This window comes from Peromyscus maniculatus, chromosome 2, assembly GCF_049852395.1.
Source record: "Peromyscus maniculatus bairdii isolate BWxNUB_F1_BW_parent chromosome 2, HU_Pman_BW_mat_3.1, whole genome shotgun sequence".
Taxonomy (NCBI): Eukaryota; Metazoa; Chordata; class Mammalia; order Rodentia; family Cricetidae; genus Peromyscus; species Peromyscus maniculatus.
The window spans coordinates 165,157,649-165,181,177 of NC_134853.1; the positions used below are offsets into that span (position 1 = coordinate 165,157,649).

General features: G+C 51.1%; 1 protein-coding gene and 1 pseudogene across 1 annotated transcript in view; one reads left to right on the top strand and one right to left on the bottom strand.

Annotated features, from left to right (window-relative positions):
- Positions 1 to 23,529, bottom strand: part of Disp3 (dispatched RND transporter family member 3) — a 55,621-nt gene that overhangs the window by 13,741 nt on the left and 18,351 nt on the right. Inside the window, exons 3-15 of the mRNA XM_006975250.4 lie at positions 22,626 to 22,845; positions 11,467 to 11,603; positions 10,576 to 10,710; positions 10,037 to 10,197; positions 8,810 to 8,949; positions 8,186 to 8,334; positions 7,839 to 8,000; positions 6,499 to 6,660; positions 4,873 to 4,986; positions 3,500 to 3,636; positions 1,983 to 2,167; positions 279 to 409; positions 15 to 187 (exon numbers count right to left, since the gene is read on the bottom strand). Of these exons, the coding sequence (XP_006975312.1) occupies positions 15 to 187; positions 279 to 409; positions 1,983 to 2,167; positions 3,500 to 3,636; positions 4,873 to 4,986; positions 6,499 to 6,660; positions 7,839 to 8,000; positions 8,186 to 8,334; positions 8,810 to 8,949; positions 10,037 to 10,197; positions 10,576 to 10,710; positions 11,467 to 11,603; positions 22,626 to 22,845 (2,006 nt within the window). The remainder of the gene's footprint in view (positions 1 to 14; positions 188 to 278; positions 410 to 1,982; positions 2,168 to 3,499; positions 3,637 to 4,872; positions 4,987 to 6,498; positions 6,661 to 7,838; positions 8,001 to 8,185; positions 8,335 to 8,809; positions 8,950 to 10,036; positions 10,198 to 10,575; positions 10,711 to 11,466; positions 11,604 to 22,625; positions 22,846 to 23,529) is intronic.
- Positions 14,582 to 15,376, top strand: LOC107401040 (large ribosomal subunit protein eL8 pseudogene; annotated as a pseudogene).

The following is a 23,529-nucleotide window of genomic DNA, read 5'->3' on the forward strand; positions in this document are numbered from 1 at the left end:
CAAAGTGACCGTACCGGGTCCCCGATAACGTGGTTGTCCATCTGCTGCGTGCGGTTGATGCCAATGATACCGAAGACCACGAAGACCATGGCCCCGGTATCCACCAGTGGCCGCACTGCTGGCTTCCCACAGCCTGTGTTCACACAAGGGTTGAAGCCAAAGGTGGCAGAGATGTGGGCCTTGGGAACTGCGGGAGAGAGTCAAAGCCAACACTGAGGGCGGGGCCCGGGCTTCTGAGGCCCTCCTCCGTCCCCCCGGGGATGTGCCCCCGCAAGTACCTTTCTCACTAGGCACATAGAAGAAGCCTTTGGTGGGCCCATCAGGGCTGGAGCTGAGCAAGCACCCAGGCGGAGCCACACACAGGCGCCCGTGGAAGGGGGGCTTGTGAGACTGAGCAAAGTACAGCTTCCTGTGGAGGCAGGGAGGCCGGGCTGAGTGGGAAGACCAAGAAAACTGCAAGGATGTGAGGTGAGATGGCCTGGCTGGCCTAGGCAGTCCAGGAAAGGTCGGGGAGGTGAGGCAAGAGACCGTTTCAGGGGCCAGGGAGGACGGGGACCAAGCTGGGCTCCCCCAGCACAGGGGAAGAGGATGCCCGGGGCTGGGGATCTGGTGGCTTGCTCTAGCCCTGCCTCTGCCAAGACCAGCCTGGCCCTGATCAAAGCTCTTCCCCCGGCTCTCAGTCTCCCACACGGGCACAAGAGTTGAGGGAGCACAAGTGTCCAGTTTTAAAACTGTCCTCCCGGTTCAGGAAGGACCTGGGGCCAGCCTGAGTGTCCCCACCTCTGCAGACTATGATCCATCAAAACCACAGGGGTCAAGGAGCCTCGAGTTTGCAACTGGCTTCTAGTTTCTTCCAGAAAGTTTATCCAGGGAGCTGCCAGGCTTCAGTCCACAGCTGTGCATACAAAGCATGCCCAGCCCTGGGCTCAGGAGCAGACAGTCCACCCTGAGACAAGGGATGTTTGGGTGGAAAGGACCTAGCTAGAGCCACCTCAATACCAGCTGCCTCCTGAATTCACCTCTGTACCCCAAGAGGAGTCAACCTGGGGGGTGGGGGAGCTGAATGTCCTGGAGCCTGTTCCTTGTCAGACCGCAGTCCCCAGGTGGCACACTCAGCATACGCCGGGAATTGAGATGCCCTCCTGGAGTGGGGGCTGGGCTGTTCCTGAGTGTGAATCCTAGTCTGCCAGGGTCCTGCTGCCACTTGGCAGCTGCCTGTCTCCCAGAGAGTTGCTCCCTACCCCATCCTGCCCCTTGCATGATGACTCACAGTCTACATACGGTATCTGTAAAATTAATGACTGGATACTTATGCCAAGACAGCCTTACCTGATAAATAAGGCTGTGTTCATAACACGAGGGTATAAAGCCCGGGGCAAGGCTGCCCTGGGGGCTTGGGACCCCATCAGGTGGAGAATGTAGCTCTTATTCAGCAAGAATTAGGCACCTGCTGCATGCCAGAGGGTGGAGACTGAGCGTAAAGTAGAAAGTACAACAGATACAATCTATGCCATTCCCCAGCAGTGTAGGAGAGGGCGCAGGAAACCAGCTGCTTATCACAAGTGGGTGAGAGCCTTGGATAGGAAGTGTGTCACACACTCATCCAGCCAGCAGGGACATACTGAGTGCCTATCATATGCCAGACACCACACAAAGTGCGGGACACAGCCGGAACAATCTCAGAGTGCCCTGAAGGACACATTCCTGGGGCTGGACAGGTCACATGCCAGAGCAATGTGACTGTAGATGGCAGCTGGGCCAGAAACAGCAGCAGGTGCTGCATGAAGAGTCTGAGTGGGGTGATGTTGGATGGGGCGGGGCTCTGTACAGGGACAGCCTCCCCCAGGGGGTGCATTAGGCTAGAAACTTGAATCTGGAGGAGTAAGCTCAGAAGGACACGAGGAGAACATTCTGGGTACAGGGGATGGCGATCGTCTGCGTGGCCCGGGCGGCGTGCACAGGCCCGTCCGCACGGCTCTTACCGGGTGTGCTGCTGCTCCTTGGGGGCCACGTAAAAGCTGAAGTCAAACTTCCAGCCCCGCTTGGCATCGCAGGCCAAGGCCGTCACCATCCACTTGCGGGAGGGGCTCGCCGCCTGGAGCAGCCCTACTGTAGACATACAAGCGGTCAGCTTCTTGGTGAAGTCACCAAAAGGCGCTCTATACACCTAAGCAGTGGGTTGACAGAGACAAGACACGTGACTCGGGGAGGCTGCCTCGGCCTGCCCGGCCTCAAGGTCTGTCCCCTCCCTCCTTGGGCTACCTCCCACCCTGTGCTGCTTCCCAGAGCTCAGAGGCCTAGGTTTGAACTTATAAGTTGGGCAACTCCTCCTCTCTCCCTTTGCGCCCCCTTCTCTCTGAACCTCATTTCTCTCTACCGAGAACTCACTGGGCTAGCCTTCATGGTTGACTTGACACAATCAAAAGTCATTGGGGAAGAGATTCTCAATGGAGGACTGTCTACACTGGGTTGGCCTGTGGGAGATGTCTCAGTTAACGGACGCGAGAAGACCCAGTCCATTGTGGGTGGCACCATCCCCTAGTCAGGGAGTCCTGAACTGTCTATGAATGGAGAGACAGCTGAACACAAGCAAGCGGGCGAGCATGCATTTATTTCCCTGTTCTTGACTGCAGATCTGGTGTGACTAGCTGAAGTTCTTGCCTTGATTTCCCCACAATGACAGACTGAAATTTAGAATTGTAAGCTGAAATAAACCCCTCTCTCCCCTAAGCTGCTTTGCATCAGGGTATTTATCACAGCAGGAGAAATGAAACTGAGCGAGTAGGTGTCTTCTTGGGACAGGCTCTGCGCCTGGATCTAAGGACTGAGCCTGGGCAGCATGGGCAAGGCCCCGCCCTTGTGGAGTTGGCAGTGGGGATGGTATCAGATTCCAGCTGAGCCAGATTCAGTCAGACAGGACCATCAGGTGAGAGAAGTGGCCGAGGAGAAGGGAGGTCAGGCGGGGCTGGGGAGGGTGGGGTGGCATTTGTGGTGGGGAGGACAATCTGACCAGGTAGGTTCCTCTGTGCCAGATGTCTGGACAGTGGGAAAGGTTAAAGGAACATGAATGGTCCTGTTAAGGGGATACTGAATCAGGGCTGGTCCTGGGAGGCTGTCTTCCGGACACACTCTTCATTATAGGATGAACTATGGGCTGCCAGTGTGGACAGTGACTGCATTTCGGCTGTTGGGTGGTTACCAGCTCTTGTTTCCAATAATGTCTTTTATATCCCCATTTCATAGATGAGGAAACAGAGGCTCAGAGAGACTGAGTCACCTGTCCAACAACATGCAAGTTACACATGCCAGAGCTAGGACTCAAACCCAGGTCTGCCCGGTTGTAGGTCCCGTAACACATCTGACTGCTATGGCCTAGTCCTCATGTGCCTGGAGCAGCTGAATCCTCAGGGGCCCTGCTCCCTGCCTACACGGCCAGTATTCACCAGTATGGCACCAACAGCCCCTCCTCAGTGCCTATTTCATGACCACCGAGGCTCACCTGGAAGGATGGCACCTCTCCATCTCCAGGGGACACGGCTTGCCAGGGGGCTGGCAGGCTGGCGTTGAGGGATAGCCTGTAGACAGCCGGACGGCCTTTGCTCTTCACTTTGGAGATGTACACGGTGCTCATGGACTCTGAGAATAAGCAAGGGATGGAAGAGGAGGGGACAGTGACCTTAACAGCTTCAGGATGTGACAGAAGCCCACCTTAGCTCTGCTGCCTGAGGAGCTGAGCAGTGACCTTGGGTTCATCCTCAAGCGTTGACAAGGGACCGGGCAATGATGGTGGGAGGCGATGATCATGGGATGGGGTGGTGACCGTCATGGTGAGAAGTAACGGTCATGGGATGGGGTGGTGACGGCGATGGTGAGAAGTAACGGTCATGGGATGGGGTGGTGACCGTCATGGTGAGAAGTAACGGTCATGGGATGGGGTGGTGATGGCGATGGTGAGAAGTAACAGTCATGGGATGGGGTGGTGACGGCGATGGTGAGAAGTGACGATCACGGGATGGGGTGGTGACAGCGATGGTGGGATGTAACGATCATGGGATGGGGTGGTGACCATCATGGTGAGAAGTAACGGTCATGGGATGGGGTGGTGACAGCGATAGTGAGAAGTAACGGTCATGGGATGGGGTGGTGACCGTCATGGTGAGAAGTAACGGTCATGGGATGGGGTGGTGACGGTGATGGTGAGAAGTAACGGTCATGGGATGGGGTGGTGACCGTCATGGTGAGAAGTAACGGTCATGGGGTGGGGTGGTGGTGGTGGTAGGTGAAGGTCATGGAATGGGACAGTGGTGGTGATGGTCATGTGACAGGGTAGTGACGGTGATGGTGGCAGTGGTGATAGCAGTGATGATGGAATGTGGTAGCAGTCCCAGACAGAGTCACACCAATGACGGTGGGAGACACACAATGAAGTAGGGGAGTGTTGCCATCTGTAGGACCCAGTGTGAAGATGGGGAGGGTCTGGAATGACAATGGTGTGACCATGGGTGACAGGGACAAACACAACTGTCCACTAGAGTTACTTCCCCTTGTCCCAGGGGACCCTTGTCTTCTGGGGACCCAAGGAGAGATTGTCAAGGCTCAGGACACCCTAGACTGACTCTCAGGATGACTCTGGTGACCAGGGCAGGCTCATGGAGGCTGCGGTTGGCAGAAGAAGCCTTGAGTTCTCCTTGAGCTCTGAGGGCTGCTGAGATGGTGGGTGAGGACTCTGAGTTTTCCATATGCTGTCCCTTAAATAACCCAAGGACACAAGTTCTTGTTCCCATGGGAGCATCAGCTCTAGATGTGACCTGCTCTCCATGTGGAGTCAGACGGGGAGCGCCAGTGTGCATCTACAGACCCCACCCCACTCACCCTGCGCAGTGGCCTCAGGCCGGCTGGCCCAGGAAGCTCCAGAACCTCGCTTCTTCTTCTCCAGGGATGTCCTGACATTGTTCTGCAGGCTGTGGGGCTTCTCCTGGAAAAGACCTGCCCCGCGCCCCCCCACACACACAGACTGAGTCAGGGACATGGGAGTCTCTCTGGCCATGCCTGGTGGGCAAGGAGGACAGACCAGAGTCTATGAAGGGCCCAGAGGCTGGAGGGAGTGGATATCAGTGGTTTGAGGGAGACTCAACAGAACCAAGGAAAACATCAAATGTTTATTACGTCCCCATCTGGAGGAAGACCCGCTGGTGATGTCCCCACATGCCCACTCTGTGCCTCGATTTCCCAGTTATTAGGTAAGGCTGGGCAATGGCCCGCTTTGTCGCAGTGCTACAGACAAAATGTTTGTTCAATCGAGAGATACATCACACATTAAAATAGCAGCCCTCACAGCCAGCCCGAGGTCAGGGTTATTAACCTCATTGGCAGAGGAGAGAGCCATAGTTTTGGGAACCAGGGACTGCACAGGAAGTGAGGGGAGGCCAGGGGAGGCTGCTCCTTCAGATGGCTGGCTGCTCTGGTGTCCATCCAGCTGGGAAGTGGAGGGGGCGGGGGGCAGGCAGGGGGTCCCTGGGGATGTGTGCTGTGACCATGGAGAGCAGTTGTGAGCCCTAGCGACGACCTGGGGACTGAGCTGGGGCTGACTGTGAGACGCAGGGCTCTGGGTACCTGTCAGGGCTCCAGTCTGCTATCACGCATTCAGCTCATGCCACGACCAAGGGGGAAGGCTGGGTTAATGGGAACAACGCCCTAATTAAGTGAAGGCAATTACAGCAGTGGCAGCCGGGCTCCTCTCTCGAGCTGCAGGCACTCAGCTCAGTTAAGCACTCTCTCACTGTGCTTCCGCCCACCCGGGCAGAGTGGATTGACCCGTGCCAACCTTTGCCCCACCCCCAGTCTCCCTGCCCTAAGTAAGAGCCTAGACCAGATACCGTGGAAGCCACTCCTCCCGATCCCGATCTTAACACCGACGGAGTCGTCACGTACAGGTACCAAATCACTCCTAAAACAGTGACTCCCTGGCTCCTCCATGTCCCCTCCAGAGATAGTGCCAGCCTCCTGCCCCCTTCCACCCGCCACCAACCCAACTGCCCCCAGAATCCTGCTCCTCCCATCCACACACGGACCAGTGTCAGCTCCAGCAGCCACCCCTCTCAGGCTCTGCCCTTCCCCATCTCCGCCACTGCCCTCAGCCTAGAGTCCCCCTTCCTTGGCTCTGCCCACCTGGCCTGACTGACCTTCTTCTCCTTTGGTCTAACCCATTCCTTCCCTCCCCAGCTCTATTAGCTTGATGACTCTCATTCTTTAAGTATCTGCTTGGACACCACCTTTGGGCAGCCTTCCAGGATATCAATGCCTACAAAGCACCCTCTCCTTCCTCCACAAAGGCTCCTATCTGCTATTGTAACAGCTTGTCCCTGACTTGGAAATGTGGACCCCAAGGCCAGGACGTCTGTCCTTCCTGCTCACTGCACCGCTGCATTATCTCATCTCTCAGGCCAACAGTGGGCTCAGACACCACAGGCAGTGAGCTCAGTCCGCGGGGATCCTCACCTGAGCAGGTGATGCAGGATATGCCCTCAGCACTCAGGTTGTACTTGAGGTCCAACAGCACCTGGATGTTGGTGTCAGGCCGGAAGAGCAGTGGGGCCCGGCTGGCGGGGCGGAGCCGGCTGGCGAACACCAGGGACAGGATGAGGATGGAGACGAAGAGTCCTGTGAGGAAAATATGCCCTGTGAGATGATGCCCCGTGAAAGAGCTGAGGCTGGCACCCCACCCTGGCAGAATCACTCTCAGTGTGGAGAGCAGGGGAGTGGACAGGGATGGTCCCATGAGAGGCAGGGATAGCTATCGTGTTTGTGGAGTGGCTGGGGCCTGGCAGTAAGCTACAAGCTGACACACCTCCACAAGGGCTAGTGTGGTAGTTTGAATGTAACTGGTGCCCATCATCTCCTAGGGAGCGGCACTATTAGGAGGTGTGGCTTTGTTGGAGTAGGTGTGCTCTTGTTGGAGGAAGTGTGTCACTGTGAGGGTGGGCTTTGAGGTCTCCTATGCTCAAACTACGTTCAGTGTAGACACAATTCACTTCCTGTTACCTGTAGATCAAGATGTAGGTCCCTTCTCCAGCACCATGTCTGCCTGCATGATGCTGTGTCCTGCCATTGATGATAATGGACTAAACCTCTGAAACTCTAAGCCACCCCAATTAAACATTTTCCTTTATAAGAGTTGCCATGGCCATGGTGTCTCTTCACAGCAACTGAAACCCTAACTAAGACAGCTAGATAGTGTCTCAGCGCATCCGAGAGTCTCCAAAGAGCTGGTTCTGCAGCAGCTCTGATGCGCCACTGAAGACGGCGATGGTTCCTCATACGTACACTGAGCACTAGGCACGCCTGTGCCCGGCTAAGACCTTTATAAATGCATCACACTCCTTACAGCTGTCTTACTAGACCCAGGCCCAGAACGTGCATTCTACCACTGAGCTACGCCCTAGACCCTAGGCACTGTTACCACCCTCATTATCAAGTGTTAGACTGGCGGGCACAGCCAAGGTCACACAGGGCAGAACCAGGGTTCAAACTCAGCCAGGCTAGTCTCTTCCAGGGCCAAGCATGAGGACTCTGCCGTCTTGCCTGGCACACGGCAGCTTGGAAGCGGTGGCTGAGGAGGCCCAGGGGCAGCCTATGCAGGAGGAGGAGGAGGCAGAGAGGAGGTCCTGCCCAGGCCTCTGAGTGCCACTTCACACCTGGTGTTTGTTATCTATTTTTGTTGCTGGTGTTGTTTGGTTGGTTGGTTTTGGTGTGTGTGTGGGGGTGGGGGGGGTGTCTGCCTTCACACCCGTGTAGCGGTGGAGCTGTAAGGAGGCAGGAAGGGAGTTGCTCACACTCACCTACAATCACCCAGCGGCTCTTGACAGCTGCCCACAAGACCCAGTGGTACAACAGCTCTTGCAGCTGGGCGAGGAGCTGGCCCCTGCTGTTCCCGTCGGGGGCGGGCTGCAGACCCTCACAGGGCACAGACACCAGCGACACGTCTCCCAGCTCCAGAGACACTGCCAGGCAGAGTGGTAGCCAGTCAAAGTCTGGGCCTCAACCTGCTCTAGCCCGCACCTGCACTGGGGAAGGCCACATGCTGGGGCAGGGTCCCCACAGGCCATCTGGCCTGGCTCCCTTGGGACCAGCCTATCTTTGAATGTCCCCGTGGAGGCCAGCCCCAGTCAGGCTGGCCAGCTCTTACCTGGCTCATCCTCGACATTCAGCAAGGGGATGTCATCATCCAGGTAGGGTAGGGGGCCCTGGGCAGGGCCACCCCCAGCCCGCTCTGGAGCTGCAAACAGGTCCCCAGGGAAATGCAAGGAGCTCTTGCGGCCGCACTTCTGGTGGCAGCTATGGAGGGCAGTGGACAGGCATGAGGCTGGGAGTCGCGGCCCCCAGAGAGGGTGGCACACGCTCTGGACATCACATGAGCCCAGGCAGCACACACGGCTGCTCCTGCCTCTCAGGAAAGGTACCACTGACAAGCCAGTGCTGAATTCTGAAGCAAGCCATCTACCCTCAGCTGCCACTCTTCCTCTGGGGACACAAAGGGTCACAGCAGGTGGGAAAGCTGCCCTAAGATACCCTATGCCCTAGGTTAGGTTCCTCCTTTGCATAAAAGGCACAGTAGGAGGACACAGGTCCATGGGTCCTTGAGGGGAATGGTGGTTAAAGACGTGCATGAGTATGCCCAGCTCCTGTTCACATGACCACAAACTGACGCTGGACGGCAGCTGCTCCTTCCATCCCCGCCTAGCCTAGGACTGAGCACACAGAAGCCCAGAGGCTTTGGCTACTCAGGGTGTGAAGGGTGCAGGCCACTCACCTGCTCTGGCAGGAACTTTCCAGAGGTGCCATGTAGAGGCTCCAGAGGCCCAGGGCTGCAGGCATGGTGAAGAGCACAGCCAGCCAGCAGCAGGTCACAATGAGAGACATGAACAAGCCGAAGTCATGCACAGCTGGGATCTGCAGCCAGGACGCATGGAGAAGAGGATGGTGGTCAGGCTTGGCTGTCTCCATGGCCAGAGGCAGCCAGAGCTGGGTCTGTCCAGGCTGAAGTAGGAACAGTTTGGCTGCAGGACAGCAGTACTGAGCCTGCAGGATGCCAGACACCGAGAGCTCGGCTGGACACAGCAGCAGAGGAAGAACTTGCTCCACCCGAGAGCAGAGGCTCTGGTCTACCCGCAGCCAGCTGGGAACAGCATCCGCCCCAGAGGAAGCCTCTGATGTGGCCATTACCCAAGTTAAGACACATCCCTCAAAACCAGGCTGCAGGTTGATGAGGATGAAGGGAAGATTGGTGCCCAACAGTGGAAGCAGGAGACAGGAGTCCCAAAAACCCCACAGGGACCTGTCCAAGGCTGTGGTGATTGGAGGAAACCCTCGCCAATCAGCAGGCAGATCTGAAGTTTGTGAAACCACCTCACCACCCGATCATTTCAGCTCCAGAATAATCCACTGAGGAACTGAGGCCCAGAGAGGTTTACATGAGCTTTGGGGCCAGGCCACGAAGTCTCTAAAAGATGTGCTCCTATGTACACAGAGCCCACTCAGAAATATGGGAGTGAGAGTGGGGTGGGGAGAGGAGGGGAGAGAAGAGAGAAAAGAGAGGGAGACAGACGGACCGACCGACTGTACAAGAGGTCAAAATGGAGCGTGCAGTGGCAAGGAAAGCGAGCTCAGGCGGGGGCGGGGAGTCTGTATTGGGGTCACCAGCTGTGGCCCTGAGAGTCACTTTACCTTTCTGGGCCCTGGTTTCTGCACTGGGAAAACAGAGATGGTGACTGTACATTTTTTGTCTTGGGTTGTTAAGATCAGATGGTGAAGAACTTCAGAAAATGCCCGTTTCCCCAGGGCTGCGGGGGAGTGCCTATTCACGGGCACCAATAACTAACTGCACTGTTGGAACCGTCCCACTTGGTTTGGGAATGGGTCGTTAGTCACAGAAATGGATGACAGAGTCACAGCAAGGGCCTTGAGATGACGGTACTGGGGTCAGGGATGTGTGGACGGATGGGACGCCAGGACAGGGACTTTGGGGCAGGCTTCCCACCTGGGAGAAGACGTTGGCTGCATAGGCAGCGGCAGTGGTCAGTGAGGTGAAGAAGGTGGCCTTGCCTGCCGTCTGGATGGTGTGGATCATCCTCAGTTGGGGGTCTTCCAGGTGGGTGGCCTGGCGGTAGGTGTTGATGAACACAAAGACATCATCCACACCTGCAGGAGGGAGGCCCAGCCAGAGGGCAGCTCAGCTCAGGTCCCACTTGTGTGCCTGAGGTCAGGTGCAGGACAGTCTGGCAGCTCAGCTCTGGCCTATCTGACTGGCTCCAGACTCCTTGGCCTCACCCAATGTCTCCAAGCCCCACCCACTAAGTCTCCAAGCCCCACCCACTGTGACGGAACACCGCCTGCCATGTTCCTTGGTCCCCAGTCACTGTCTTCAAGCCCCATCCATCATGTTTCCTGGCCCCACCCACCCTTCTTCCAAAACTTAGTCATCTTCCCACCACCCTCATCATTACCCAGAATACCTTCTTGGGGAAGGGGCAGAGTTCTCAAGAGGGAGTCCTCTGCCGTGGGTGGGAGACAACTTACCAATGCCCACAATCACAAAGGCAGCCACTCCATTGAGGATGCCCAAGTACTGGATGCCAAAAACCACATGGTAGAGGAAGAGTGCCACCAGGCAGCTGAGGCCGATGCTGGCAATCCCGAAGAAGGACAGGAACACTGGGCAGGGGGAGGAGCAGAAGGGTCACGGGAGGGCCCTCACAGGACACAGACCCCTTCAGTAACCCTGACCTCAGCCCCTCATCCTGGGCCCCTGCACCACCCTGTCTGCTCCCAGCCAGGTGTAGGGACAATCTGCAGAATTTGAAGCCCTTCATTCCCAGAGAAGGGGCTGGGCAGGAGGCCTGGGTGGCAGATGAAACCATCTGAGGTCAGGCTGCCTACAGGACCTCTTCCAGACAACCTTACATACAAGGAGAGAATTGTGAGTGTTTTATGTTGTGTGTCACCTGAGGAGATTGGAGGTTCTGCTCTGCAGGACCTCTGTCTGGTTCACCACTGGATCCTGGTGAGTCAGAACATTGGGCATATATCTAGCGCCCAACTAATATTTGCTGCGTGAGTGATTGCATGCCTTGTCCAGTTTTCTACCTCTGCTCATTTGGGCAAGATCACATGCCTACTGTATACATGTAGCAGTTAGAGGCAGCTGGTACATGTGAGGAGGTGGTGGTGGTAGGGAGATAAGTTGTGGGCAAAAGGGCAGCTGATGTGGTACACAGAGTAGGCCCTTGAATAATTGAGAACAGTCTAAAAATGTCCCAGATGCCCCTACACAAAGTTGTCATGGTGTCCGAGCACCATTTGGTCCAGCGCTGACTAGCTGGATTCAAGGCTATCCTGGTACCTTTGAACAGGGAGCATGCTGCAGGGAGAGAAGGCACTGGCTTACATGAGCCTTCTGGGATGCCGTACCTGAGCAGGAAGTGAGGATGTAGACAAGGGCAGCGATGCAGCTGCTGCTGATGAAGGCGAGAAGCATGTCATTATTGAAAGTCCTGCGCACCTCATAGTCGAAGAGGTCCGTCCCCCCATAGAGGACCTGGACTTTGCTGGGGGAGGGAGGCCGAGGAGAAAGGAGAGACAAGAAGGGAATTGAAGATGACTGTGGACACTTGAGAGCCGGGGCTGTGCCCTTCATCAGTGGCTCTTTACCTTGGCTGCTCGTTAAAATTACTTGAGCTTCCAAAAATCCTGACATCTAGGCCGGATGCCAAGCAAATTAAATCATAATTTCTTGGGTGGAGCTGAATCAAGTGGTTTTTTTTTTTTTCCCCCAAATCTCCCAGGTGATTCAACGTACAGCTGAGGTTGAGATCCACCATTCCACACAGATAACAATCAGTGACAATCAGCTCTTTTGTAACCTTCTAGTTCTCAACGGTCCACAGCAGAATCTAAAGTCAATCAAACCGGCTCCAGATCACCCCGTTTTACACTGCTGTTCAGTGTGTGCTCACTACAAGTCATTTTCCAAAGGAAAACCAACCAGGATGATCAAACTGTTTTCTCCCATGTGGATGTGCCTGTGGTATGTATATGCCTGTTCACGTGTGTGTGTGTGTGTGTGTGTGTGTGTGTGTGTGTGTGTGTGTGTGCGTGTGTGTGTGCACGTGCAGGTGCACTTGCATTTGTGCGGGTGTGGAAACCCAACCCAATGTTGATGTAGAAATTCTTCTTGATTGCTCTCTGCCATATTCATTGCAGCAGAGTTTTCAACTGAACCCAGAGTTCTCTGACACCGCTAGCCTGGCTAGCCAGATTGCTCTGGGGATTCCTCTCAACTCTACAAACTTTAGAATTACAGGTAGGCTGTCATAGCCACCCGGCATGTATGTGGCTTCTGGGGATCCGAACTCTGGTCCTCACACTCAGGCAACAAATATTTTAACCACTGAGCAATCTCCCCACCCCCAAACTGTATTTTATTTATTTATTTTTATTTTCATGATACAGAGTCTCACTATGTATCCCTAGATGGCTAGGAGCTGCTATGTATACCAAGCTAGACTTGAATTCACAGAAGTCTATCTACTCCTGCCTCGTGAATATTGGAATTAAAGGTACATCACCATACCCAGCCATCCCCAACTATATATATATATATATATATATATATATATATATATATATATATATATATTTATTTATTTATTTTTCCCCCAGAGCTGAGGACTGAACCCAGGGCCTTGCACTTGCCAGGCAAGCACTCTACCACTGAGCTAAATCCCCAACACCCCCAACTATATTTTTAATATTTATTTTTATTTTATTTGTGTTTGTGTGGATGTTTTTGTGTGTGCTCTATGTATATGTGAGTACCCACAGAGGCTCAAGGAAGGCATCAGATCCCTGGACCTGGAATTACAGGTGATTGTGAGTAGTCTGATGTGCATGCCGGCACCTGAGCCTGAGTCATCTGGAAGAGTACTACACGCTCTTAACCACTGAGCAATCTCTCTGGCACCCAAACCGCTTCAAAATGCAACCAAAAGTGATGTTTCCAGCATCGACAGAGCAGCAGTTGACATCTGGACTGCAACCACAAAAATATGAGAAAAAAAGGGCTGGAGCGATGGCTGAGTGGTTAAGAGCACTTATGCTCTTACAGAGGACCTGGGTTTGATTCTCAGTACCCACACGGTGGCTCACAACCATCCATAACCCCAGTTACGGGGCTCCAACAAATACTCACATGGTGCACCATCTATGCACGCAGGTAAAACATCCATGCCCATGAAATAAAAACAAATCAATCTAAAAATAAACTTAAATTATGAGAAAACACATGAAATGGGACTCTGGACACCAGACCACAGTGGACTGTGATCCTCTGAGATAAGAAATAAAGTAGGTGCTGTGGTTTCCAGGGCTGATGCCTTGAGAGCGCTGCTGGACTGAGAACAGCCTCACCCATCAGTTACTAGATTCTCAAGGAGCCGGAAACTTCCTCAAGCTTGATGGAAACTGTGAACCTGTTGATCCAAGAAGCTTGAACCATGAGCTCCAAAGACCAAACAACTAAATGGACAATGCACGTTCTAACTGAACCGCTCCGACATTCTCGTCAAGATGGAAACTGACAGAGGGAAAGGACATGTGGCATACCGTAGAAGAAAGAGAAGAGCCATGGCAGATTTCTAGTCAGAAATGACGAAAGTCAGAAAATGGCCGAGCAGCATCCCCAGACACTCCGGGGAAACCTGACCCAGAATTCTATACCCAGCAAAAATACATTTAAAAAGCAAAGGCAAAATCAAAAAAACTCTGTCAGATACACAGACTGAAATGACCTCTGGTACACTCACATTACTGAGATGCCGAGGGGGCCCTCAAGCAGAAGGGGATGAGAGTGTGCAGGAAGGAGGATCGGCACTCAGGATAAACTGCACTGTAAATGGAAATGTCACGAGTAAGAAATGCAGCGTTTTCGTTATCTCTACAAAAGAAAAACTGGCCGCTTAAAAATTAATAGGGTTGTGTGGGGTTCATACCACACAGAACATGGCCCATAGTGTATAGAGGCCACTGGAAGCTCAGAAGGCATGGACTATGGTATAGTACCATCTCAAAGACAAACTGCGATATTTAAGGAGGTATACTACAAATCCTAAAGTAGCCGCTAAGAGTTAGGGTTGAAAAAGATAAGATTAAAATAAAAGCATAAGAAATAATTCATCCAAAAGAAAAAAAAACTTTCCCATTCCATCTATTCAGCACTAGGTTCTGATGATGTTAGCCAGTGCAATCAGGCAAGAAAACGAGAAATAAAACGCATCTCTATTGGAAAAGAAGATGTAGCTCTGCTTCATCAGTATAACACAAGCTTATCTGTGTGGAAAATAAAGCCAAAAAAACAAGCAGCAACAACAAAAACCCTAAGTTTACACACGAAGGACACTATAAATTTAAAGTATAAATTAACAGCTGGAGAATAAGTTTTAAAGTTGTATTATCATAGGAGCATGGAAACAGGAGCTGCTTAGAGGGAAAATGAAAAGTGACACTCCTCTCTCTCCTCCAGCCGAGTGAGATGCCCGAGGGAAAGAAGGCCAAGGGGAAGAAACAGGAGGCCAAAAAGGTGGTGAATCCTTTGTTTGAGAAAAGGCCTAAGAACTTGGGCATTGGGCAGGACATCCAGCCCAAAAGAGATCTCACACGCTTCGTCAAATGGCCCCGCTATGTTAGGCTGCAGCGGCAGAGGGCCGTCCGCTATAAGCTGCTCAAGGTACCTCCTGCCATTAACCAGTTCACAGGGCCCTGGACCGGCAAACAGCTACCCAGCTGCTTAAGCTTGCCTCAAGTGCAGGCCAGAGACAAAGCAGGAGAAGAAACAAAGGCTGTTGGCCCGTGCTGAGAAGAAAGGGGCAAAAGGGACGTCCCAACTAAGAGACCACCTGTCCTCCGAGCAGGGTCAGTACAGTCACCACCTTGGTGGAGAACAAGAAGGCTCAGCTGGTGGTGATTGCCCACGATGTAGACCCCATTGAGCTGGTGGTCTTCCTGCCTGCCCTGTGTCGAAAGATGGGGGTCCCCTCCGGCATCATCAAGGGAAAGGCCAGGCTGGGGCGGCCGGTCCACAGGAAGACATGCACCACTGTTGCCTTCACACAGGTTAATTCGGAAGACAAGGGTGCTCTGGCTAAGCTGGTGGACACTATTAGGATCAATTACAACGACAGATATGATGAGATCCGCCGCCACTGGGGAGGCAACGTCCTGGGTCCTAAATCTGTGGCTCAGATTGCCAAGCTGGAAAAGGCAAAGGCCAAAGAACTCGCCACTAAATTGGGTTAGTGTACACTGCTAAGTTTTCTGTACATAAATATAAAATTACAAACTTAAAAAAAAGAAAGAAAAGTGACACTAGACATCCCATGTTCACGGGTCCAAAGATGCAGTGTTTGAAGGTGTCAATCACACGCAAGAGCCCAGCAGACTTTTCAGTCTCCTGGCACTTGGGATTGGACCTAGGGCTTCATACTTGCTAAGCACATTCTCTACCTCTGACCTACAGCCCCAGCTATTTTTATTTTTTTAAACCTGAGGCAGAGTCTTGCTAAATTATCCAGGCTGTACTTGAACACACTCTGCCACACAGGCTAAACCGTCATTCTCCTGTCTCAGGATGCATCTCAGTGGTAGCGTGCTTGCCTAGCATGTACAGCACCCTGGGCTCAACCCCTAGCACTGAGGGAAAAAACAAAACAAAACAAAATCAAACCTTGGTATGAAGCTGTGATAATCATGACTCTGTAGTTCTAAAGTGCAGCCCCATGGACTAGAAGAGAAGGTTCAAAAACAGACACACACGTAGACAGTAAGTTTGTGTCCAAGGTACAAAGGCAATTCAACAAAGAAGAAGAACCCTTCCAACAAATGACACCGAGATAACCAGATGCCCATGTAAAAATAATAAACCTCAATCCAGATCTTGTTCCATGCTCAAAGGTGAACTCAAAATGAAAGTCATGAAATGGAAAACTAAAAAAAAAAAAAAAATGGCACAAGTGACAGTGGTTAGCACAGAAACTCACATTCGGTTAAAGCACAGAGAATAAACATTTGTAGAATGCCCAGCCACAAACAGGACACACCATCCCCAAGGTTCAGGGAAGGTAGAGAAAGAGGGTTGGAAAGATTTAAAAAAAAGATTTATTTTTATTTTATGTGAGTTTGCCTGTATGCAGGTATGGGCACCATGTGTGCGCAGTGCCCATGGCAGCCACAGAGGGCGCCAGATCCACTGGAATTGGAGTTACAAATGGTTATGAGCTGCCATGTGGGTCCTCTGCATGAGCAACAAGTGCTCTTAACTGCTCGGCACTCTCAGCACAGATGAAAAGTCTGTACATGACAAGAGGCTGAGGAGGACCAGAGGGAAACAGTATCTTCTGGACATGATAGAACTCTGCACTAGGAACTCACAGCAGCTGTCTACCTGCAGGGGGCTGTACAACATCAAGCTATTCAGCAATCCAGCTTGGAAGTGGAAAGGGCTCATGAGTCCCCATCCCTGGCTAAGCAGATATGGATGTTGATGGCTTCTGGGGGAGGAGAGTCAGTTTTCTTTAAGGGTGTGACCCCTGGGAGGTCTACTGTGGTCAGTGGATGGCCCCACATCCATGAGTACGTGGGCAGCACAAACTAGTCTCACTAGGTTATAAAATGACAAGGACATTACATGTGGTGGTGGGTGGTGGAGGTGGTGGAGGTGGTGGTGGTGGTGGTGGTGGTGGTGGTGGTGGTGGTGGTGGTGAAGGTATTGTTATTGCTGGTGGTGGTGTGTGGTGGTGGTGGTGGTGGTGGTGGTGGTGGTGGTGGTGGTGGTGAAGGTATTGTTATTGCTGGTGGTGGTGGTGTGGTGGTGGTGGTGGTGGTGGTGAAGGTATTGTTATTGCTGGTGGTGGTGTGTGGTGGAGGTGTTGTGGTTGCTGTTGGTGTGTGTTGTTGGTGTGTTGTGTTGGTGGTGGTGGTGGATCTGGGAGGAGTTAGGGGAGGTGTGGGAGGAGAATGTGATCAAAACACATTATATACATGTCTGAAGTTCTCAAAGAACACAAATGTTATTTTAAAATGGGCACAAGATCTGCATCAATAGTTCACCAAAGAAATTAGATGGCTCATGAGCCCCTGGCTCCGCACAGTGAGGTGAGCAGTTTCTGCTGCCATGGGTTTCCAACACAAAGCTCTGACACACCACAGGCCCAAACCAATGGGACCAGAAGAAGCCAAAGACTGAGCTGAATACATCCTTCCTCCTTTGGAAAGGTAAGGCAGATGTCCAACATCATCAGTCATTAGAAAAATGCAAACCAAAGCCATTGGGATTGCTGCCACACGCCTAAGAATAGCCCGCCCACCCTTCTTTCCTCCTTCCTTCCTTCCTTCCTTCCTTCCTTCCTTCCTTCCTTCCTTCCTTCCTTCCTTCCTTCCTCCTTTCCTTCCTTCCTTCCTCCTTTCCTTCCTTCCTTCCTCCTTTCCTTCCCTCCTTCCTTCCTTCTTTCCTTCCTTCCCTCCCTCCTTCCTTCCTTCCTTCCTCTCCTTCCTTCCCTCCAACCCTCCCTCCCTCCTTCCCTCCCTCCCTCCTTCCCTCCATCCCTCCATCCCTCCTCCCATTCTTTCTAAATTAAGAATAGTTTTAAAATGGCACACTCTATATGTACTGGTTTATCAACCTGACACACCAGAGTCGGAAGGAACCTCAATTGAGGAAATTCTCTATCAGAGTGCCCCATATGCAAGTCTGTGGGGTGTTTGCTTGATTGTCGGTGTGGAAGGGTCCAGTGTGGGCAGTGTCACCCCGGGGCAGGTGGTCTTGGGAGGTACAAGAAAAGTAACTGAATGTGAGCCTGAGAGCAACTCAGTAGCTGTGTTCCTCCATGGCCTCTGCTTCAGATCCTGCATCCAGTTTCTTGGGCTCCCTCCATGGTGGACTGCCACTTGGAAGAGAAAGATCCAGCAAACCCTTTCCTCCCCATGTTGGTTAGGGTTGCTGTTTATCACAGTGACAGAGGGGCAAATGAGAACCCCACAGCAAGTGTTGGCGGGGATGTGGGAGAACTGGAATTCTCACACACCAATGGTGGAAACAAAGTGGTACAACCAATTGGAAAACTCTGGAAGTCCCTTAAGCTAAACATATGCCCACCATTATTGCTCAGTGATTTTACTATGAGGCTTTTCTCTAAGGCAAAAAGGTTTTGTCCCTACAAAGACTTATACACTAACACCTGGAAGCAATACAAACACCAATGAGTGAACAGATGAACAAAATACGATCTCCAATACTATTCCATGTTCAACAATAAACTATTCAAACACGGTAAAACATAGGTACCATTCAAATTAGCTAGAAGGAATGAATGAGTCCCATCAAAGGAGAACCTAGAATACCACGTATACAAAATTCTAGAAAAAGAATGTCTATATATGATGGTAGAAAGCAGAAAGTGGGGGCTAGAGATATGGCTCAGCAGTTAAAAGCACAGCCTGCTCTAGCAGAGGACCTGGGTTCAAATCCCAGCACCTGCTAGACAGCTGGCTGTTGTCCAGTTTCAGGGAGTCTGACGCCCCCTTCTGGCCTCTTAGAGCACTGCACGCATGTGGTGTATTTAAATACAGGCAGGCAAATGTTCATACACATAAAATTATATAAAACAAACAAACAAACAAACAAACAAACAAAAAAACACCAGAAAGTGACTGCTAGGGTTGGGGCTGGGAGGCAGCTTGGAAGCAGGATGCAGGATGAGATGGTTGTCAGTGGACATAAGGAAACGTACTGGGAAATTCGCAATCTTGACAGTAGATGTGTCAAGACTAAAATGTAAGTATATACGGTTGGTCGTGTGCCAATTACACTTCAACAGTTTTTTTTTTTTTTTTAATTTCCTTAGCCTCACACATAATAGCCAAGAAGAAAAGATCTCTGGCTTTCTTACTTTGATGAATTAGATACTTTTTCTTTGAGTAAAAAAAAGCTGAAAGTTAAACCAGTCATTTACTGTATCTATATAAATTTATACAGCATTTACAGAGTGTCTTATGGGGAAGGGGGCTGGAGAGATGTTTAAGAGCATTTTCTGCTCCTATAGAGGACCCAGGTTCAGTTTCTAGCACTCACTTGGTGGCACAACACACACATAACATACACAAATGCATATAGGCACCACACACATAACACGCACAAATGCATATGGGCACCACACACATAACACACACAAATGCATGCTGTGGGATGTTCTGTATGTCAAATGTGTTGCTCTGATTGGTCAATAAATAAAACACTGATTGGCCAGTGGCCAGGCAGGAAGTATAGGCAGGACTAACAGAGAGGAGAATTGAGAGAACAGGAAGACGGAAGGAGTCACTGCCAGCCACTGCCATGACAAGCAGCATGTGAAGATGCCGGTAAGCCATGAGCCACATGGCAAGGTATAGATTTATAGAAATGGATTAATTTAAGATGTAAGAACTAGATAGCTAGAAGCCTGAGCCATTAGGCCAAACAGTTTAAACAATAGAAGTCTCTGTGTTTACTTGGTTGGGTCTGAGCGGCTGTGGGACTGGCAGATGAGAGAGATTTGTCCTGACTGTAGGCCAGGCAGGAAAACTCTAGCTACAAATGCATATAGGCACCACACACATAACACACACAAATGCATATAGGCAACACACACACACAAAGTAAAAATAAATAAACCTTTAAAAAATAAACAAATTAAAAGGAAAGGGAAAACAGTCATTTTAAGATAGCAACAATGGACAGGCAAGATGGCTTCAGCGGGCAAAGGAGCTTGCTGCCAAGCCTGACAACATGAGTTCTGGAACCCATATACGTGGAAGAAGAGAAAAAATTCTTGCAAGTTGTCCTCTGGCCTCCACATGCACATAGTGACACACATGTGCCCACACATGTACACACACAAAATAAATGAACAAGCGTAATAAAAATTCTAATAAACTAATGGAGCAACAAGGAAGATTTGCAGCTGACTTCTCTCCAGAAAATGATGGAAGCCGTGAGACAATGGAATGACATCTTTAAAATAGTGAATAAACATAGCTGCCAGTTTGGAACACCACACAAGTAAATAGATTAGAAAAATGAAAATAAAATAAAGATATTCTCCAGTCAAACAAAACAGAGGTCACTACCAGCAAACCTGCACTCAGAGAAAACGAAAAAGAGTTCTTCAGACACAAGGAAAGTGGTCCCAGAGGAAGCAGGAAACCACAGAAAGTAATGAGGAGCAACAGGAAAGGTAAACATGAAGATAAACAGAAATGAACAGGTTCTGCACGACAGAATGGGCTGTGGTGTTTAAAATGTATATACAATTAAAACGCACACAACAAAGCCACAGAGGATGAAGAACGGTAAATGCCACAGGCTGTTCTCAGTTGCTGGTCATCAACGAAGCCATAAAAGTGACAATTCCTGTAATTCTGTGTTAAGTCAAGGTGTGTTTTCCTCTTGAATCGCCAATAATACAACAATAAAAAGAATTTTGTGAATCTGAAAGAAGGCATTACAATCAAGTCCTCAGGGCCTGGCTGTCACTTCCTACTAGGAAGTGCCAGGGCAAGGCCTTGAACTTAGCAGGTGAACATTTCAGCAGAGGTAATTTCTGCTATCTGAAGCGCCCTCCACAGTCAGCTCCTCTCAGCTGCCTTCCTTGAGGTACCTCATCTATCCATATCCATCTATCATCCATCCATCCATCATCCATCCATCCATCCATCTATCCACCACCCACCCACCCATCCATCCATCCACCTATCATCCATCCATCCATCCACCTATCATCCATCCATCCATCTATCAATCTATCCATCAACCATCCATCCATCTACCTATCATCCATCCATCCATCAACCATCCATCCATCATCCACCCACTCATTCATTCTGTAGACTAATCTTTACCAAGTGCTTCCAGGGACCTTGTTAGGGCTAGGCTTACAGAAGTGAGCCAGAAACAAGCCCATCTCCAAACCAGATCTTTCTTAAACATGTATGTGTGGGTGGTGGTGGTATATGTGCATACTATGGTGTGTGCATGGAATTCAGAAGAAAACTTGTGGGAGTCAGCTCTCTCTTTCTACCATACTGGTTCCAGGGACCTGACTCAGGTCATCAGGCTTTGTTGCAGGCTCCAGTGAGCCATCTTGCTGATTTCTTAAATGTGTGTGTGTGTGTGTGTGTGTGTGTGTGTGTGTGTGTGTGTGTGTGTCTGCCTGCATGTGCACATGTGTGTGCTCTGGTGCATGTGTGCGCACAGAACAGAGGTCAGAGACCAACCTTGAGTGTCTTCCTGTTATTTTCCACCTTTTAAAAAGATATCTTTTTTTTTTTTAATCTATGTGCATGTGTGTGTTTGTGTTTATGAGCATGACTGCAAATAACCACAAGAGGCCAGAAAAGGGCAGTGAGTCTCCTGTAGCTGCAGTTACTGTAGTTGTGAGCCACCTGACGTGGGTTCTGGAAACGGACGTCCTCTGGGAGAGCAGCAAGTACTCTCCACCACCGAGCCCTGCCCCATCTTGTTTTTTGAGACAGACTCTCAACCTAGAGTTCACCAATTTGTCTAGGCTGGCCAGTGAGCTCTCGGCCTCTCCAGCACTGGGATCACAGATGCACATCAATACACCTGGCTTTCCTAACATGGGCTTGGGGGATTGAACTCAGGTCCTTGAACTTACATGGCAAGCACCAAGTGAGCCCTCACCCCAGCTCCCACTTCCTTAAGCTGTACACTGCACACGAATCCCCCGGAAACGCCACAGGTCTGAGAGATGGCTTGCGAGCCTGCAGTTCTGACAGTCCTACTGCTGGGATTATAGCGGGGTTTTATGTGGCTTCTAAGGACCTGAACTCAGACTTTCACGCCTGCATGGCAAAGCACTTTACTAACGGAGCCAATCTCCCCAGGCCTAGCTCCTTTCCTCTTCTTTTAAAAAATTATTTTATATGTATGAGTCTTGCCTGTGTGTATGTGCATGCACCATGCACATGCCATATGCTTGCAGAAGCCGGAAGAGGATGTAGGACCCCCTGAAATTGTAATTACAGATGGCTGCGAGCTACCACAGAGGTGCTGAGAGCCGAGCCCAGGTCTTCTGCAAGAGCAGCGGGTGCTCTTATCTACCAAACCACCTCTCCAGCCCTCTCTTCTTAATGACCACAGTAACAGGAACCACTGCCTCATCTCACAAACAGGGAGAGTCAGGCCCAGAGAAATGAAGCGATTTTGCCCACTGACTCCTTGGATATTAGAGGCAGAAAGGAACTGCTTTTCGGGCTAGTCATACCCAAGCCCTCCAGAACAAGAGTTCTGGAATTGTCTTCCTCCCTCAAATCTGCCATGTCTACTAACCATTAGCACCAGTCAAGAAAAGAGGTCATTCAGAGGGACCAGACGAGGTACCTAACTCTGCTCGGATTTGGGGATAAAGACTTCCTGGGGTTAAGGCTGTGAGGAAAGAGATTTGGAGCACAGGAGGTACCCTGTTACCTACTACACACAGGTGCAGAGGCAGGCACACAAGGTGTGGAGCTGGACTCCCTACCTAGTAGACTGCTTGGCTAGCATGGCCACGTAGGTGACCACAAAGCTCTGAAACTTGGCCCTCTGCTCCTCCCAGCGATCGTCCACTGAGTAGTAGTTGGGGAGCGGCGCTCCAAACAGGATCTCGCTGCGCAGGAGGGAGCTCTTCAGATTATCCACCGAGAGGCCTTCGTCGACATACCAGTAAAACTCAGGGTGAGTCATGGCCAGCTCGAGGGAGCCTGCAGGGACAGGGGAATCCAAAGAGCTCAGTGCACTGCTCCCACCAGCACCCCACCCCCACCACAACATCTGGGACAGATGCACGACTTGGAGAATCTACAGCTTCCCAAGTACGAGCCTCCTTTGCCTAAGCAGGCAGTTCCCACGAGGTTTGTGCTTTGATTCCAGTTTGAACCCCACCTAATTCCAAGGCTCAGTCTGTAATCCTGTAACTCCATCTGCTCAAGCCCTACCCGACCTGTGCCCTCCCCCTCCAAAGCTCTACTGTCTAGCACTGTCCCATCCCTCCTCAAGCCCCACCCCAAGATGCCTTAAATCTTTTTGTCCTGGTTAGTTTTTTAGTTTGTTTTTGGTCAACTTGACACAAGCTAATGTTATCTGGGAAGAGGAACCTCAACTGAGAAAACACCTCTATCAGATTGATTGTAGGCAAACCTGTGGGAACATTTTCTTGATTGCTAATTGACAGAAGAGAACCCAGCCACCGGGGTGGGTGCTAATCTTGGGTAGGTGGTCCTAGGGTGTTTAAGAAAGAAAACTGAGCAAGCAAGCCAGTAAGCAGTGGCTTTCCATGACCTTCAGTTCCTGCCTCTAGTTCCTGCCTCGAGTTCCTGCCCTGACTTCCTTCGATGATGTACTGTGATGTGGAAATACAAGATGACATACACCTTTTGCTCTCTAGG